This window comes from Copadichromis virginalis, linkage group LG23 (genome assembly GCF_057382275.1).
Source record: "Copadichromis virginalis isolate Kocher_CV1m ecotype Utaka linkage group LG23, C_Virginalis_male_GT1.1, whole genome shotgun sequence".
In the NCBI taxonomy this organism is placed as follows: Eukaryota; Metazoa; Chordata; class Actinopteri; order Cichliformes; family Cichlidae; genus Copadichromis; species Copadichromis virginalis.
Window position 1 is genome coordinate 39,265,293 of NC_140639.1, and position 18,027 is coordinate 39,283,319.

At 40.4% G+C, this 18,027-nt stretch overlaps 1 protein-coding gene across 2 annotated transcripts; it reads right to left on the reverse strand.

Annotated features, from left to right (window-relative positions):
- Positions 1–5,917: 5,917 nt before the first annotated feature.
- clic5a (CLIC family member 5a) lies at positions 5,918–17,834 on the reverse strand. 2 transcript variants are annotated; one of them, XM_085448611.1, is made up of 6 exons: positions 17,292–17,834; positions 11,483–11,592; positions 9,060–9,185; positions 8,873–8,979; positions 8,627–8,790; positions 5,918–8,533 (listed from the first exon to the last, which is right to left on the reverse strand). In XM_085448611.1, the coding sequence occupies exons 1-6, from the start codon at positions 17,793–17,795 to the stop codon at positions 8,369–8,371; spliced, it is 1,176 nt and encodes a 391-aa protein (XP_085304737.1). In that variant the 5' UTR covers positions 17,796–17,834; the 3' UTR covers positions 5,918–8,368. The 2 variants fall into 2 exon arrangements, with proteins under 2 accessions (XP_085304737.1, XP_085304738.1); XM_085448612.1 differs by lacking the exon at positions 17,292–17,834 and adding an exon at positions 13,957–14,204.
- Positions 17,835–18,027: the final 193 nt, after the last annotated feature.

Consider the following 18,027-nt stretch of genomic DNA (forward strand, 5'->3'; position numbering starts at 1 on the left):
CTGACCTTAAACCTTTATCTCCACACTGAGAAATCTAGGTCCAGCACAGAAGTCTAAATCCAATCAACTGTGATCATAGGCAGCATGGACGGCTGGGAGGACCGTCAGCTGAGACTGAGAATCAGACTGGCCTCCCAAAAGGGAACACAGTGGCTCTCACACAGACTTAAGGAAAAGAAGTAGGTGGTGAGCCACAGATGTGCTTAAAAAGAGGAGGAAAAAAGTCAGAGTAATTAAGATCAGCAGGATGGTAGTAATACGGTGGCAAAACCCAGCAGAAACCCAGTTTGGCTGTTTTATTTATTTACTTTATTTAACGAAGAAGTGAAACTCTTGAGATTAAAAATCTCTTCAGTGGCTTGGCTGACCAAGAGGCTGTCTGTATCCCGAATCCAAAGAGGGGCATGAAAGATGAAGGCTCCGTCTCCCATTCTTCTTCTAAATATCCTAGAAACGACAAATTAACCAGCAGTCTGAGAGTGCTCCCAGTGCACTACTGGGGTGATACAGTAGTATGAAGTCTTTAAGATAAGATGGTGCCTGATTATTCAAGACCTTGTATGTGAGGAAACATGGTCAGGAAACACCTGGGTTACCTTGTTGTGTGTTTTTGCTGCATCATAAACCATAACAGCACCATCTTAGCTGTTGTTGCGATGTCAAAAATGGAGGCTGACTGGGCTAAATCTGGCAATACTTTGTGTGCGTACTCTGTGTCTCTAAATATATTTTACAGTCATTGTATATGTTCTTTTAGTAATTGTTCTCTGTGTCCAGCCCCACATCACCAACAACAAAAAAGGTGAAGTCATATCTGCGCTTGGTGGAAACACTGTTGCTGGCCCAAACAAGCCAGCAGCCGACCAATCAACTTGCCCGACAGACTTTTGGCTATAGAGACAGCGGTTACATCGAACCCTAGTATTGTTTAACAATACCTGAAAAAAAAACCCACTAACACCACAAGTACGTGGTAAACACAGCAGCAGAAAGATGATGCCAGAACCCAAACTCGACCTGTGAATACCCAGAACCTGCAGGGCTGACTTTACAGGAACTGCTCTTTGTGGGCCTGAGCCTTTGCAGCTCAGGCACTACAGACCAGGAAGGACAGGTTCAACAGGCCACAACATGACCTACATGTATGGTAACCACAGGTGGGGTGCTGAAGCTACACAAAGCTCTTCCTTCTTCCTGTTCGTGATGCATACAAGCTTTTTTGTTGTTGTTAATGATTACAAAAACATGGCACACGAAAACATTAAAGTGAGAAAAACATGGAAACACACACCTTAAATTTTACACATGGGCAAATTATCCTCAGCTGACTTAGCTGTTCTATAAATCAAGTGCAGCATTTAAGGGCAATGTTCCAGCATGACATACATACACTAACACGCCTGTACCGACTTTCACTGACTACATTAAAGCTCTAAACCGTAACACTTCACTTTCCCCAACATAAAACTAATCCTTTTTCTGCTCTTCACTCTTAATGCACGGCCAAATCCTCTAAAACCCTTTAAAGATGTCACAAGTGGCAAAATGTCCCCCCTTCCTCTCATTAAAGCTCCAGCAGTGACATTTATGTTGACAGACAGGTAAAACCAGATTCTCTGGACCATGGTGCACTACTTTTATAATTCCAGGTTTGACAAAACAGGGGAGGGTTATGAATCAGCAGAGCTTACACCAGCCCTTTCACCACCTGTAAAGAAGTGACTGCACTGTGGGAAAGAACCAGTTCAGAGAGGAAATAGCAAAAAAGCTGATAATATAATATGAAAATGTCATTTAATACAATTGGAAATTAGGGATCGCAAAATTCTGGGCCAATACTAATACAACGAAACAACATAACAATATGACCAACAGCCCATGCCAATTTTCTTTTTCTTTTTTCTATTTTCAGTTTTATTATTGCCGCATTTGTTCCGAGGAAAGGAGATAAGAGACTAGAGAAAGTTGATGAGCTCAGTGACTGATAAATAACAATTAGCAATGCAAAGTGGCCCCGACCTTTGTAGCCATTGAGCTATGCAACAAAGTGCAACAAAGAAATTTATAGACAAGGTTTCTATTAGCACGGTGGTTAGCACTGTTGCCGCACAGCAAGAAGGTCCTGAGTTCAATTCTACCATCAGGCCGGGGTCTTTCTGTGTGGAGTTTGCATGTTCTCTCCGTGTTTGCGTGGGTTCTCTCCGGGTACTCCGGCTTCCTCCCACCGTCCAAAGACATGCAGCTTGTGAGGATAGGTTAATTGGATAATCCAAATTGCCACTAGGTGTGAGTGTGAATGGTTGTCTGTCCCTGTGTGTTAGCCCTGCGACAGACTGGCAACCTGTCCAGGGTGTACCCCGCCTTTCGCCCTATGACAGCTGGGATAGGCTCCAGCGACCCTGAAAAGGATAAGCGGAAGCGAATGGATGGATGGTTTCTATTATTTACAAATAATAATAATTGCTATCGCCATCTGGTGGCCTTCAAATACAATTCAGGCTTAAGGCACTTCCATGCTGGCTTTATTTTTCCAACCTGGAAGTTAGGTCCATCTTTCATACCGTGTTTGTGATTAACTGATGTCAGTCAACCACAGAGCCATCAACCAATATGAATATATGCAGGGTATATTGGTGCAACCTACTACAAATGTATTGCTTTCAAGTCTTACTGAAATATATGGAAATACTTCAATTTTGTCTATTGACAGCTTAACTGAACATTGACCGATGTCAGTCAAAAGGGCCACAAGCAGCCAAAAACGATCCTGGATATTGGTACATCCCTGTTGTAAATCCAATCACTTTCAGAGATCTCTGGCTTTTTGGAAACACTGAAAACCAATGTGACACAACAAATAAATGCTGGCCACTGCCACACATTGTTTGCTTAGATACGGATATCAATTAACAAAGCCAATACTGGCCGATATAACAGTGCAGCCCCATTGGAAATCTGATAACTTTCAGAAATCGCTGGCTTTTACCATACTGATTTTTTTAGCTCAGCGATCAGTAGCCAGAAAGCTGGCACACAGCAGAAACACAGGTGTGTTTGTCCTAAGAGAAACAGGAGCCTTTTAATCACAGAAAAGCCAAGTGTTCTATTTTCCCTGTGTGGTTTCCATCATCACCACAGTGCCTCAATCCCTCCATCTTCAGTCCCTCCTTCCTCACCCCTCTGCTGCTTCTGCTGGCTCTCCACTGGAGCCCACCAGAGCACACCCTCCCCTCACACTTGCACACACGCACTCTCCAACGATTTCTTGCCAGTGAAGCATGCCACTGAAGCAAAGCTCCTTTTCCTCAGGATTTATAATCCCAAAGGCTCCAGCAGCAAAAAAAAGCAACTCAAAGAGCTCTTTATAAAGCCAGAGGGCAGTCAGTGGCTCACCTCTGGATGGACACTACTCCCAGCATTAGCTCACAGCGTACAGTCGAGATCATAAGCAGGAAGGAGGTGAGGTTTTGCTGGGTCGCGTCTAATAATACAGGATTTCCTCCCATTCTGGGGGGAAACCGCCAAACTTTTACCACCACACATGTTTAAAGACATCTTTACATCCTTTGTGTAGACAATACAATCACATTTGGGGCCTGCATGATAATAAAGCAGGATGCATTTCATATGATCAAATCAGTGTGTCATAACCTGATTACATGAGGCTACTAATGGGTGCACGCTGAAATGAGTGGCCTGCTCTGGCGAGCTGAGTGCTTGAGCAATGAGCACACAAAGAATCTCTCACTCTCTGTATGTCCTTGTTACCAGGTATGACCAGCTTTGCCTGCCCTGGTATTTTTTCCAGGCATTTCCTTTCATTTTCAAACACCGGTCCTTTTCCGGGCAGCTGATCAAAAACGCAGGTTCTTCCAGAGAAAACGCCGGGGGGGCCCACGGGGCAAGAATTAACACGATTAACTTCCACAGCCTGCTATATCAGCCTGTGTCACCAAAACGCAACATCACCTCGGAGCAGACGCGTCTCCCTCGCTCGTGTCTAACAAGCTGGAATGCCTGGTTACTGTTTCACCGAGTTAAGAAAGTGCTCTTAAAAAACACGAGGAAGTGCAACACAGTGCGAGAAGAACAAGGTCGTCTGTCAGCCACACACCGCGGAATGTTAACGACTCACCTTTGTCCGGTTAACAGCTCCGTGGAGTGAATCAACACGGAGCTCTCCTGGTGAAGTGCAGACAGCTGCTCCGAGGCTGCTTAAATAAACTGTCCTTGACCGAGACATGTTACAATGACCTGAGAGTTGGGCTTTTTGTTATTCCTGAACAGCCTGTTCTCCGTAGTGATGCCATTCGGGCAAAAAGAGCAGCCATCGCCGCCTTCACTGTAACACCGCGTTACTGTAGTTTTAGTTATAAGCTAGCTAAACCGGCAGTGTAATAACAATGGGACCCCTTGCTCGCTGCGGCGATTAACGTCCTGACTCCCCAACTGGCTCGAAAAATCAGCTAGCGTTCACGTTAGCTATTCAGCTCTGTTACCCACCACTGGGCTCGCCTTTTACACATCCAGCTGCCTTTCGTGCCAGCTATCAGGCTATCCTAGCTTTGCTTTGGAATAGGGAGATGCCTAGCTGTCTAGCTTCCTAGCTACGACCACCACACATTTCACAACAAAACAGCCGCAATGACAAGTCGCCCACTCCCGAGCACACAAGGCAAAACACTGCGCCTCTTCTTCCAGCGATATAACCCTAACTACGGGGCAGAAAGCGAGCCCCGAAGCCGTTGCTGTGGGGAAAGACGGGTCTCACCTTTGCAGTGGTTTCTGTCGGCAGCCCGCCGTGATGCTACGAGATGGTTTTAAGGCTTGAGACCCCACATTGAGCGTGCGGAGACGTCGTTATGTTGAATATACCAGAGAGATTCTGGGCACAGCGCACGAGCCTCTGTGTTCGCTCTGCCCACTTGCAAGGCGAATAAGCGCTCAGGGGCCGTCCGCGTGTTACCAGTCCGCGGAAAAACGCACATAACCATAAAACTGTATCGCTACTATTAATACTGCTGCTAATAATAATACTACTGCTAATATACTAATAATACTTATACTAATACCATCACCACCGCTACTACTACTACTAATAATAGTAATAATAATAATTATTATTATTATTATTATTATATTACGTATAATACAGAGAAGGATCTATAGTGAACAAAATGTCAATACACATCAATGCTGCTTTTTATCTATCTTTTCTGATAGTGATTAGCACAACAGATGATCAGGCTTCAAAGAAACATGATATGATTTTATACCACAATTATCTTTTTTGTTTGTTTTTAATGACATTTATGACAGGTGGCAATTCCCTTTAAATGTGACTGTTTAACAGAAAGAAGACACCTATATTAAGATGGTCCCTAACTGCATGCTCCTTTGCTTTATATACGCTCTGTTACAGAGCAATAAAACTTTGTGTTTGCTGCCATCTGCTGGCTGGTAGAAGCCACAGACTGTTCATATCTGGACTGTAAAGCACTCAGTCATCATTACTGTCAATTGCTGCTCCTTCACGGTCCTTTTTGCACATCTGTCCTGCTGTTACATATACAGTGCATTTTCTCATTCAACCGGGATCATACCTTCGAGCAGATACTGATATCAGAATTCAGGAAATTTAAATTTAAAAAATACTGCAATGCAAATAAATTACACTTTTCACTGACCCATGAAAACAGAGAATTTTGATCTAAAGCTTGCGAGAAAGCTGTATTCATCACCTCCAGAGAAAGGCATTTTCAGCCTGAGTGGAAATAAAGTGGGTGGTTGTGCTGTCGTGGAATATGACGAAATGTATTTCCATAAACAAATCAGAGAAAACCTGTTTTGTGTTTTACTGGGAACGTCAGTGCTGTCAATTGTAACAGTTTCCAGTGAAAAACCACGAGCCCCAAGGTCAGCCTCTGAGAAAATAGATTTAATATTCAAATAAGCAAGACAGACTACACAGTGGCTTGCAATCATCAGAGAGAAGACAAATATAGTAGTTGATCATTTACAGACATATGAAGTTTAGGTTTTTTTCCCAGCAGCTCTACAGAGATGACATGAAAAATTCACATTCCTATCATATTCAAACATGCATAAATTACTGTACAGACATAGAGCCGAAGGCTGAGGTGACTTGATTCTCACTAAGGCACCCGTGATTAAATCCTCTACCATCAGTGTGCATAAAAGAACTAGCTAAATTTGGTTTATTTAGGTGGTTACTGTCATGTATGATCTTTTTATTACAGGCTGATTTCCCAGACTGAGAGCATTGTTGTTTGTTAATTAGAAAAAGAAAGTTATTGTTGAAAACAAGACTGTAACCTATTAAAAAAGGGCTACAGAGTAAGTATTTGCTGTAAACTACAGTGTGAGGCAATATAACAAGAAAACTATATTAACAAAAGAAAAACAAAGATTTGTAACTTTTTAAGAAAATCTGTCTTGTACTCTGTATATAACTGATCAAATAAATGGTTAATTGCCTTGTTAGAAAAAGGAAGGCCATCACAGCGCTGACGCTGCACCAGTAAAAGACAAACTGCTTTGGCTGAGACACGTTTTTAGCAGTGCTTTCCTCAAACACTCAGGAAAACTGGAAAACACAAAATCATATCAAAATCAACAGGGAAAAAAAAGAAACAAACAAACAGAACAGTTAGATTAACATCCAAGACATTTATGACACTAAAAATATGATTTTAATTAGTAAGGAGATAATACTTTAGTAGAAATTGGGATAAACACATCTTAACCTCCTAACACTCACTGGCTGTTTTGGGGATCTGTCGAGTGCAAATTTTTACAAAAATTTTTCCTACACTTTTGACACCTTGGTTTGAATGACTGTTAACATCAACTTTAGAGCATCGTTAGCTGAAGCAACATAGGCAATTATGCTAAATGTGTGTGTTGCTTAGGCAGCTATGCTGACAAATGTTGCATCTATGAGCAGGGGCGCCTCCAGAATTTTTTTTCCGTAGGGGTGGCCACTAAAAATATTGGGGTGGCACACCAAAAACCGAACTTACGTTTTGTTATGCTGTTGTCAAATATAGGTTACTTGAAAAATATTGTGCGGGGTGGGAGTCACAACAGGAAATACGAATGACAAATATTATATATGCCGGAATAAAAGTTAATGTTTCACTTTATTGTATTATTGTATGGTCTTCCTTTCTCTTGACACCACCGCCCCCCCCCCCCCCCCCTCTCAGTGGCCCCCTCTCGGAGGCGCCCCTGTCTATGAGCCTTGAAGAAAAAGCTAGCCAATTAGCAAATTAAGGCTAACTTAGCAAAAGTTAAAGCAAAAAACAACAAATACAACAGTTTCTTTATTTTTTTTATTATTCTATTATTATTATTTTATTATTATTTGTTTATTTACCCAAGAAAGGCTAAAAGAATGACCAATATATGCAGAGAATCTGACCCATGTAAACCATAAAAGAATACTGGGACGGTTTTGTGATTTAAAAGGTTTCCCAGCTGTGAAACTATCTGCCTATCAGTAGTTTTTAATATGTTTAATATGAAGTTGTAAAAGGAAAATTGAGTATGCGAGGTGTCAGCTATTGCTACTTATTTAATTATTAGTGTTTATTAACACATAATGTTTCTAGAGGCTAATGATGTAATGTTGCTTGGTACAATACCACCACAAAACTATCTGTACAAAGCAAAGCAGTCCTTCCTTGCACTTGACTACGAATAGTAGGGTGTGTTATATTTGCATGACCTGTAAACAAAAAGGGATTTGTTTTTTTTCATTTGCGCTAAATTTAACGGAATGTTTTTCGTTTGTTTGTCTTTCTTTTTTAAATTTTTTTTGCTGGCATTTGATTTTAATGCTACAGTTTTTTCCTACTTGTAAATTTTCGCTTTGATCATTGTGTTTGAATGTAGTGTGAACTACACTCCCCAGGCAATTTTACTTAGTTCACCTGCTGTCAGTTCATTAATCACCGATGACTGGACAGTTGTTGCTTAAGGCAGGGATTTACTATACTAAACACTGAGCTGCAAACTTCATACATTTTTCCTCATTGAATCTTTTTTGAAAAATGATTGTAATGTAATCATTACGAAACTATTTTCAGCCTCTTTAGTTTGCAAGCATCGTTTGATGCGTCAGACATTGCTGCTACACAGTACCATTACAAACACTATTCATGATTTTTAGCACCTTCTCTGAAACATCACACCAGTGTGCTACAGTTAAACATATTTACTATATTACTATTACAAGTGACACACACTGTGCCAAAAGTGTATGTAATGGTTTTCAAAAAAAGAAGCGATTTATTAGAAATTTCTCAATAAAAGATAAAAAGGTTCTTGGGTGCTTGTGATGCATTCATTTCCCCAGCCTCCTGGCGACATCCTTATAGGCTAGCTCGATTTCCACATCAGCTGCACAGGTGTTGATGAATTCGTCCTGTTTGTAAGCATTTCCGAGGTACCGCCACAAACCTTTGAACTCTGACGGGATCTCATAGTTTCTGTATTTCTTTGCAACCACCTGTAAAAGCGCAAGTTATTTCGACACTGCTAAAAGCCAAAGTTAAATGATTAAAGTAGCTGAAGATAAAGAAACCACTCCGGCGGAGGCTACCTTAACGACATGAAGCTTTGGTAGAAGGTTGCAGTCAGCAAGTGTCAGTTCATTTCCGTCCAGGAACTTGCGGGTGGATTCTCCCTCATCTGCCTCATCAGGGAGAGGACTAATCAGGTACTCGTCCAGCTTAGCCAGGGCCTTGTTTAGATTGGCCTCTAAAGCTAAAACACACAGGAAGCATTACCATAGGATTTTAAAAGACGACAAACCCAATTACAGACATATTGGGTGCTGCATGCTCACCTCGATTTTTATCCGGTTTTGTGTTTTTGACAAAAGCTGAAAATCTGGCAAATATGTCATTTCCTGCTGTGTTGGATTCACGATTCTTTGCTGCAAGTTTGGGGTACCTGAAAAAGCAGCAGAACATTGTTTCGGGTTGTTACCTGGCCTATTTACCAATCTCTTTTTGTCTGTGTGTGAGACCTACTTCGGTGGAGCCAGCTTTCCCTCCAGGAATTCCTCTATTTTGTTGACATCAGAGTAAACTTCCCCTTCGAAAGTGAGGAAGGGCGGGTGTGTCCCAGGAGCCAGGTTGTGAAGATCAGCTGGTTTCCTGATTAGAGTGGAATCATTTTTACACCCTCTTCAATAAATATGTCAAATATGTAATAACACTGATAATGTAGTAATGAGGCTCTTAAAACTTAATTGCGACCCTCAGAGATTTTGTTTATTACCGTCATGTATATCTCAGAGCAGCACTTGGAGCCAGAGCGTAATTAAATAGACCTCTGAAAGCTATTTTTTAACTTTTGTCGATAAAAGAAAATGTTAATTAGGTTTGTGTAATACTGCAACAATATCAAACTTTTTTTTTTGTTTTTCTTATTTAACAATGTTTGTTTTATGGCTATTTCGAGTCACAGAACTAGGAACTATTCTCAAAGACTGCTTAAAGAAATTCCAATAAAGCTTATAAAAGAATGTTAAAAAGATAGTCATACAATATACAATGTAATACATTTCGTAGTATGTTTACACGTTTCAATAAAACGCTACATCTAAGCTGTGTCCAAATTCAGAGGCTGCATCCTCCTTAGGACCCGGCTTTTGCGGTCTACGTGGGTCGGGTCCTCCGAAGGCCGTGTAGGCTGGAAGTGAGCAGCTGTGAAATGGGACGGTCTAGCCTTCAGATTTGCATCACCGCTGTCTCTGTGGAGTTTAATAAACTCAGCCGCCTGCTCCTTGCTATCTAAAATATAACAGGACACTGCCGTAAATTCTCGACCATCTCACACTTCTGTTTAATCAGTTTTTCTGTTTAACGTTTTTTCAGCTGTGTAGAAACTATAACTTTAATCTCAGCCAAACTGATTTACTCACAAACAAATAAAACACTGAAAAAAGCCAAACAATAACTGTTTAAGTTATCTAAGTGACTTAGGCTATGTCCACAGATACACGGATATTTTTGAAAACGGAGATTTTCCGTTTTCGTTTTAAAAAATAATCCCGTCCACACATAAAGGCAGAAATGAAGGAAAACGCTGCTAGGAACATGCCAAAGCAGCAGGGGGCGCTAGATTCCTAACCGTGCAGAAATGTTGGCCAATCAGAAGTCTAGAAGCCTCGGTGGGAAAAAGTACAAAGCTGGGGCATAGAAGCAGAACAGAGTCCTATGTGTGGAGGGACAGTAACTGTGTGTATATGTAAGCATTCAAACACTGCAGAGAGTAGAATTAACAGTAACAGTATTGTAGAAATTCATTTCATCGAAACAATAACGTGGCGCACAGTGTGACGTCAAAAAAGGCGCACACCTTTGACGCTGCGTTTCTTCCGTTTTTCTCGTCCACACGTAAATGCAAAAACGGAGTTTTAGAAAATATCCACCCTGGCTGGCGTTTTTAGAAATCTCCGTTTTCAGTGACTGAAAACGCTGTTTACGTGTGGATGAAAGGTGCAAACGCATAGAAAAATCTGCGTTTTCAAAAATACCAGGGTACGTGTGGACGTAGCCTCAGTTTTCAGTGACCAAAAACGCCGTTTATGTCTGGACGAAAGGTGCAAACACATAGAAAAATCTGTGTTTTCAAACGTGTGGACGTAGCCTTATATATCATGTTTAACCTGAGTAACGAAAGACCGCAGGCGGTATGAAAACAATGTGCCTGGAGTCCGGTGTTCTTGCTGGCTAGCTATCGAGCTGGGAAACAAATGTCTCCGAAAACATCGGAGCACTTTTGGAAATATGTGATACCTTGATAAACCAAACAGATATTTGAAGTTTACGCAGCTACGTTCTCGCCTGAAAATATCGTAAAAGTTTATTTTGTGACTCAGAAAGAGTAATAAGAGTAAGACTAAGTATTGTTGGAAACTGGAATTGGCTGGGCCACGCTATGAATTCTGGGATAGGTTGGGCCACGAAGGATACACCCGACCTCTGCTTCAAATCTGGGAAGAAGGAGGACCATTTGGAAGAGTCTATGAATTTGGACACCCAAATCACCAATTGTTGTTGAATTGTGCTATATAAATAAACTTGCCTTGTCTTACTTTAACAAAGAGCAAAACAGACAGAATTCCTGTTCCTACAACTGTGCAGCTGAAAATACAGATCTAAACGTAATACTAATATTGTGACAAAGCTTTATTTGCATTACATTGTGTATCTATTAATTAATTAATTTATTTATTTATTTTTACAAGTAACGCAACCAAGAGAAGAATTTATATGAATTTTGGGGCTCAAATAAAAACAGGCACAAAAACCCCCAACCCAAACAACAAAAAACACCAGTTGAGATATTTTATATACTTTATAATATGTAAATGGCTTGATTGTGAACTGTAACTTGACAGCACAACACTGTGTTATCATTTAACACAATAACATTTAGTTATTACCTCTTTAGGTCAACAGTGGTGACGTTGAAGACAACACCTTTCAACCACAGGATCATGAAGAGGCGCTGGGAGAAAGGACAGTTTCCAATGCTCTCGCCATCACTCCCAGCCTGTAATATAGTTTAGAGCTGAGTACAAAACAGAATGTGCATTTGTAATACATAGAGATGAATGCTGACTTACTCTTCTTTTAATGCATGCAAGAATCCACTGACAGACACATTTACACACATACACTGATTCACACACTTGCACACAATGCATGCAGTCCCGATGAGCTATCAATTAATCAGCTCACTGGCACAGTGAAAGACAAAGAATCAGTGCTTTATAGTGTGAAGCGGGGGTTTTGCAGTTGGGCTTGTGTGTATATTATCGAAATAGAAAGTGTGTATGTTTGTGTACATGTGTTCTTCAGTGTGTGCGTGAATGCAAAGCTGCAACAGGACACTGTAACGAGACACCAGGTCTAACATGAATAATCCACGCTGCTTCCATTACATGCTTCACTGCCTGTTTGGACTTCTGGTCCCTACCTACTGCAGCAATGTGTATCAAATCATACAACAGCGGTCACTGTCGAGCCGAGGAAACACTCATACTTCACCTAAAATATTTTTCAATCTTATTTTAAGACAAGAAAACCCATTTTAGCCAAAAATGTACTGTATAAAGCTTATAGTGTTTCAAGAATTTTCTCATTGCTGTTGCCATCCATTCAGGTACAGTACATAAGACACTGAAGCGCTGAATGTTGCATAATATATACATTTTAATCAGTTGGAATGTGAAGAACCTGACTTATATGCCACTTAAATCATATTTTCATGTGATTTGTGGTAATTGGTAATTAAATGCTCACTGCATCTACTGTATACAGTAAGCTACCATTGTTTCCGATTCACTTCTCCAATCCAACCTCTTCTTCTATCAAAACCAGCAAGAAAGTAACAAAAAGCAAGATTCTCTTCCTGCCCTTGTTGATTGCTGCAGCTAGCAAAGGGAAAGTTCACTGACCAGTCTGTAGACTTGCCTAACTGTGACTTTAGTGGTAAATTTCTCAGCGGCTGCAGAGAACACTCACAGCCAGTTAGGGAATACTCTTTTTTTCCCCTCACGACTGGGGAAAAAAAAAAAAAAAAAAAAAAAAAAAAAAATATATATATATATATATATATATATATATATATATATATATATATATATATATATATATATATATATATATATATATAATTATTATTTTTTAAATCCACTAACAGTCTCAAAACAAGCTAAAAGTTAAACCAGATAGCTTAAAGTTTACTAGTTAGCCAGTCAGTTCATTTTAGCATAAAGACCAGAAATAAGGAAAACAGTTTGTCTGGATCTGTTAGAGACTCAGTTTGGATAGAGACTAATCAAACAAAATTAAGAAACAATGATACTCGGTTAATTCAAACAAATGAAATGAATATGTTAATTTTTGGACTCTAGAGATGATGAGAGATGTGCTAGCTTACATGGCTAGCTAATGTCTCCTTTTTTCTATTATTCTTAACTCGGCATATATGTTCAAGTGTTCACAAAAATAGAATAAAGGAATAAAAAACAGTAAAGTAACACAATGAAAACTACTTGAAAGGTTATACATTCATGTTATGGTCTCATTTCAGAAAGGAAATGAATGTTCTCTTTACAGATATGTCAGTAACTTGTAAAGTGGGAGGAATTTGCCTTAGAGTCATCTCATCATCACTAGTGATGACTCTTATTCTGAAGAATAGAAAAACAGACTTTTTGGAAAAAAAATACTAAAATATTTTTATTTCTGTTAGGTAGAATCAAATTCATGAACAGTTTAATAATTCATAATTTCCTTGACTGCTGATTGTGAGGACTGTAAAATGTAAATATTCTGATTGGTTACTTTTAGAGTTATGGTTAGGGTTTGTAGTCGTCAACAACTTTGATCTCAGTTGGTTAAAGGGTTTCTGGCTGAAAGTGTATTACTTAGTATACCTAGCAAGGATACATGTTATGCATTAGCGTATTATGCCACATGCCAACAGATATTGTGGCTTAACCTTCAGCTATTAAAAGCTGCTGCTCTCAATACTGAAAGGACCCCAGTAATAATTCAGTGGGAGAGAGCAAGAGAGAGATTGTTTGTGCACGTGGGTGTCAGGTTAACACACGGAAAATCAGCACGCTACAACAACAACAACATGGCATGCACACGCTTGAAGAAGCCGCTAACCCCCCACCTTACCAAACACTATTCCAAACACTCGCTATTTAGGTGATAATAATGTGTGCATACTGAACTTAAATGTTACTTGTCATACAAAAAACAAAAAACATTATCAACAGCATGCAAACAAATGTGCAGCAACATTAGATTCAGAAGTGAGACAAGAAATGATCGAATATTAATTTGATGTTAGTCAAATGTTGATGTACTCACACCAAAATGCACACATTTAGACCCCCACCTTGACAAACAGCTCAATATCAGGGTCTTTGTCCTCCTCGGTGGCAGTATCCGTCATGGTCAAGAAAGACTGGCTTTGTTTGCGTGTTTTATTTCCACAGTGCAGTTGTATTTGTTTGTGTGTATATGTTAGTGAGCCAGCTCAGTTTTCAGCAGATTCTCCTCCGGGTCCATTCGGTAAAGTCAGCTCAGTCCCACAGCAGCTCTGTCAGAGTGTCAGCTGAGGATGAGTGACGAAGAGAGAGAGAGGGGAAGAAGGTGGAGGGGGTGGTGTGTGTGTTTGTAAGGGGCTCAGTTTTCTACCTGAGTTCTTAGCCGTGGGGGCGTGACATTGCTGAGCAAAAATAACCCCTCTGTGGAGGGGTGGGGGTGTTGGTGAAAGTACTAATACAGTAAGTAGGGAAAGAGCAGAGCAAGGGTGCCCTGGCCCCTCGCACCTCTTACAGTTTTGATGGACAACAGCTGGGTGATTCTGAATCACCACGAGTCATCGTTACCATCTCAGACTTGTGGTGACTCAGACATCACCACCCATAGGTCTCATGGTGTCTGTGTCAGCATGGCAGCAAGGTGATGTCAAACATTCAGAGAGCTTCTCACACAGTGCATGGTTTGTTTTGCACCCTATATCAGTGCTGTTCATCCCTGTGACCAAGATGTTTTAAAGGGGATCAGGAACAAGAAACATGATAACTAAATACAGTGTACAAAGTTGATGTAGAAAACATTAGGCATAATTGTATTTTTTGCCCTGTGATATAACCCTTTAATACAGATGATATTACATTATAGTGGGACTGCACACAAGCTTAAACTTCTATTCCAGTTCAGTTCATTTATGTAGTGCCGAATGACAACACCAGTTGCATCAGTGCACTTTATATTGTAAGGTAAAGATCTTACCATAATAGAAAGAAAACCACAACAATCAGATGACTCCCCCCCCCCATGAGCAACTTGGCAACAGTGGGAAGGAAAAACTCCATTTTAGCAGGAAGTCCAGGCCTCGAGGGCTGGTGTCCTGCAGGTTTTATCTGAGCAATCTGAGCAATGGGACTAGAAGGGAGGTGACCGAGAACCTGGTAATCATTTTGACAAAGCTCCAGGGTTTCTGGGTGGAGATAGGAGAAACTTTCTAGGAGGACAGCCATATCTGCTGGACTAATCAGGCCTGATGGCAGATGGTGAGACTTCTTGGTAAAAGGCACATGATAGCCCGCCTAGAGTTTGTCAAAAGACACCTAAAGGACTGTAATAGAAAAGACTGAACTCTTTGGACTAAATGCCAAAAGTCTTGTCTGGAGGAAACAAGGCACTGCTCATAACCTGGCCATTACCATCCCTAAAGTGAAGCATAGTGGTGCTATGGGGATATTTTTAGGCAGCAGTGTAAAATGAAAAACATACAAAAAAATTATTTCTCATTTGATATGTCTATAGAACTAAGAAGTGCAACCTGAATAACACCAGATGTATATTTTATCCAATTTAAGGCATTTTTACAATAATAGTTTTTGGCATATTTCAGATTTTATTTTCAAACTAAATTATTTTTACATTCAAAACTTTTGTCACACTAGTGTATCCTGTTTTGAACATTTTGCATAAGTGGCAACCCTGTAAGGAGTTGGTACTTATGCACTTTACACAAATAATAAAGTGTATACAATCATAATGTACAGCTGACAAAAGAAAGACAAATATGAGTGTATTTCTACACTAAGCATTACGTTCTTTACTATATGACTGGTCTCTCACAGAAAGTTTGTACATCATACAGGCTAATAAATCATTAAGGAAACACCCTCACACTATTCTGCCAAATGAGCATTTGTAATTAGTATGTAGAGTTTTCCAAACGACCTGTGGACATGTTCCAGGAGGTAAAGGATAAAGAGAACTCTATCTCGTTGTACTTCCACTGCTCTGTCAAAGCAATGATGTAGCCTTTAATATAGCTAATTACAGATGAGCATCTATATTATTATTATTGTTACTATTATCATTATTATTATTTCACAAGGGAGCTTCCCCTGTCAGGAAATCAAACATGTGGAGTCACTCACTGTGGTGACCCTTTGTGAATAAGGAAGCAACTGAAAATAGTTTCTTCTATTATTATTATTTTTATTATTAGTAGTATTAGTATGCTAAAGTCTGTAACCCAATAATTTCCAAAATAAAAAAGGAATAAATCATTTATCATGTTATCTTTATAAAGGTGCTCTTTAGAAATGAGTATCGAATGTTTAGCTTACTAGCTGTCAAATCATAGCAACTGATGCTAGCTAGTCAGGTTTAAGTGAATGTAGAGTATAGCAGTGTACACAGTAACCAGAGTTAGCTAGCTGTGTCTGTATATTAAATGTGTATAGCTATCTAGTGACTTAAGTTTGGTTCCCAAGATAACGCAAGGCTAATGTAAGTGCAAGGTAATTTAGACAGCACCTTATCAGACCTTAGAAGTTATTCAAACTGCTTTGCAGGCAAAAGATAAAAGATTATAAAACTGAATCTAACCAGAGGTACGTGTTTCAGATGTTTTAATTTAGAGGTTTTAGAATGAGTCTAAGAGAAAGTGGCATTAAACGGATGAGTTTAAATGAATCAGGATATTCACAATGAAAGAGTTCAGAGAACCTGGGATTAGTTTGCGGGCTCTTTGTTGTTGCCTGCAGCAGACTTCGGCCTCTCTAATTCTGCTGCAGTGGCCTCTGGGTTATATTGCTATGTGCTGCTTTAGTGTCAATGTGTAACATTTATGATCCCTGTGTACTTGAGTGATACTGGACTTTAGTGTGGAATGTGCTGATTGTGTAATAGCACATGTGTGGATTTAGAATGCTTATCGCTAATATAAGCTCGATAGACGAATGAACATGGGCACACTCTCACTGTATACATAACACACATGCACATACCACTCTTCACATGGTCATTTGACAGGGACCGTCCCCAACTATCCCGGCACTGACTCCGAACATTCCCGTCAGTTCAACTGAGCTTATATTTAGAATCAGAGTATCTCGCTCCAGCACACATCAACACATGTGCAGAGAAATGACTAAATAATATGGCCTATTAATAGAAGGACGTTTGTACTGAAGAGGCATAAGGTTCAAATGTGGCTTTATCACATTCCACATAAATTCACACACTATAGATAGTCACCGACCTTGTACACCACGATGATATGAACCTAATCATGACTGAAATTTATGGACGCTATAAGTTAGTTCAAAGAAAGAGAAGACGGCGTGTATGTATGTGTGTGCGTGTCCTGTAGAGCCACAATATATTTTACATTCATCTGATCTGAGCCTTTCTCTTTCCTACCTTAACAAAGAGTACGACCTTTGGTCCATCTTTGTCAGGCACTGGCTTCTCCTTAGCTGTTTCCTTCTCAGAGGCTGATGAAGATGATGATGAGGATGAGGATCTGCGTGATTTGTCCACCTCCATCTCCCAGTTTAACTCATTCAACGGCTCTACCTGTGTGTTCTCCTCTTCTTCCTCTTTTTCTTCCTCTACCTCCTCCTCCCCACTGGAACTCGCCAGCTCCACTTTCTCCTCTTCTTTCTCATGAGAAGAAGAAGAAGACGATGAGGAGGATGAGGAAGAGGACGTGCTCCCTCGCCTCCCCTCTGCGGGAGGCTCAGGCGCCGGGATCGAAGGAGGAGCTGGTATTCTTCTTGAGGCCACTTTGGTGTTTTCATACTCAGGAGTCAGATGCGAAAGATCTTCGTATGGGGCCTCGTAGGGCAATTCATATTCACCTGACGACTGGTTCCGGTAGGCCGGCTCTGGGTTCTCGTACACATTCCCCTCAGAAAGATCCATCCTGGTTGGAGAAATCAAACAGAGATGGTGGAGCGTGCCAAGGTGTAAAGCAGAGTGAGGGCAATCGCAACAGGGCCTATCTTATCAGAAGATGCCCAATCAGGACTTTGGACAGGGATGGCCGAAAGGCTGGGCCAAGGGGAACTGCAGTAAGTCAGTATACTGCATGTTATTACTGTCTTAGTGTCTATAAACACAATATGAGCATGTTTAAAAAATATATATGAGGGTC

Excerpts from the sequence above, each read along its gene's own strand:
- clic5a (XM_085448611.1), bottom strand. The coding sequence starts at position 17,795 with ATGGATCTTTCTGAGGGGAATGTGTACGAGAACCCAGAGCCGGCCTAC. Across the intron at positions 8,980-9,059 it reads GGAAAGCTGGCTCCACCGAA|GTACCCCAAACTTGCAGCAA; the intron begins GTAGGTCTCACA and ends CTGCTTTTTCAG. Across the intron at positions 8,534-8,626 it reads CAAAGCTTCATGTCGTTAAG|GTGGTTGCAAAGAAATACAG; the intron begins GTAGCCTCCGCC and ends GCGCTTTTACAG.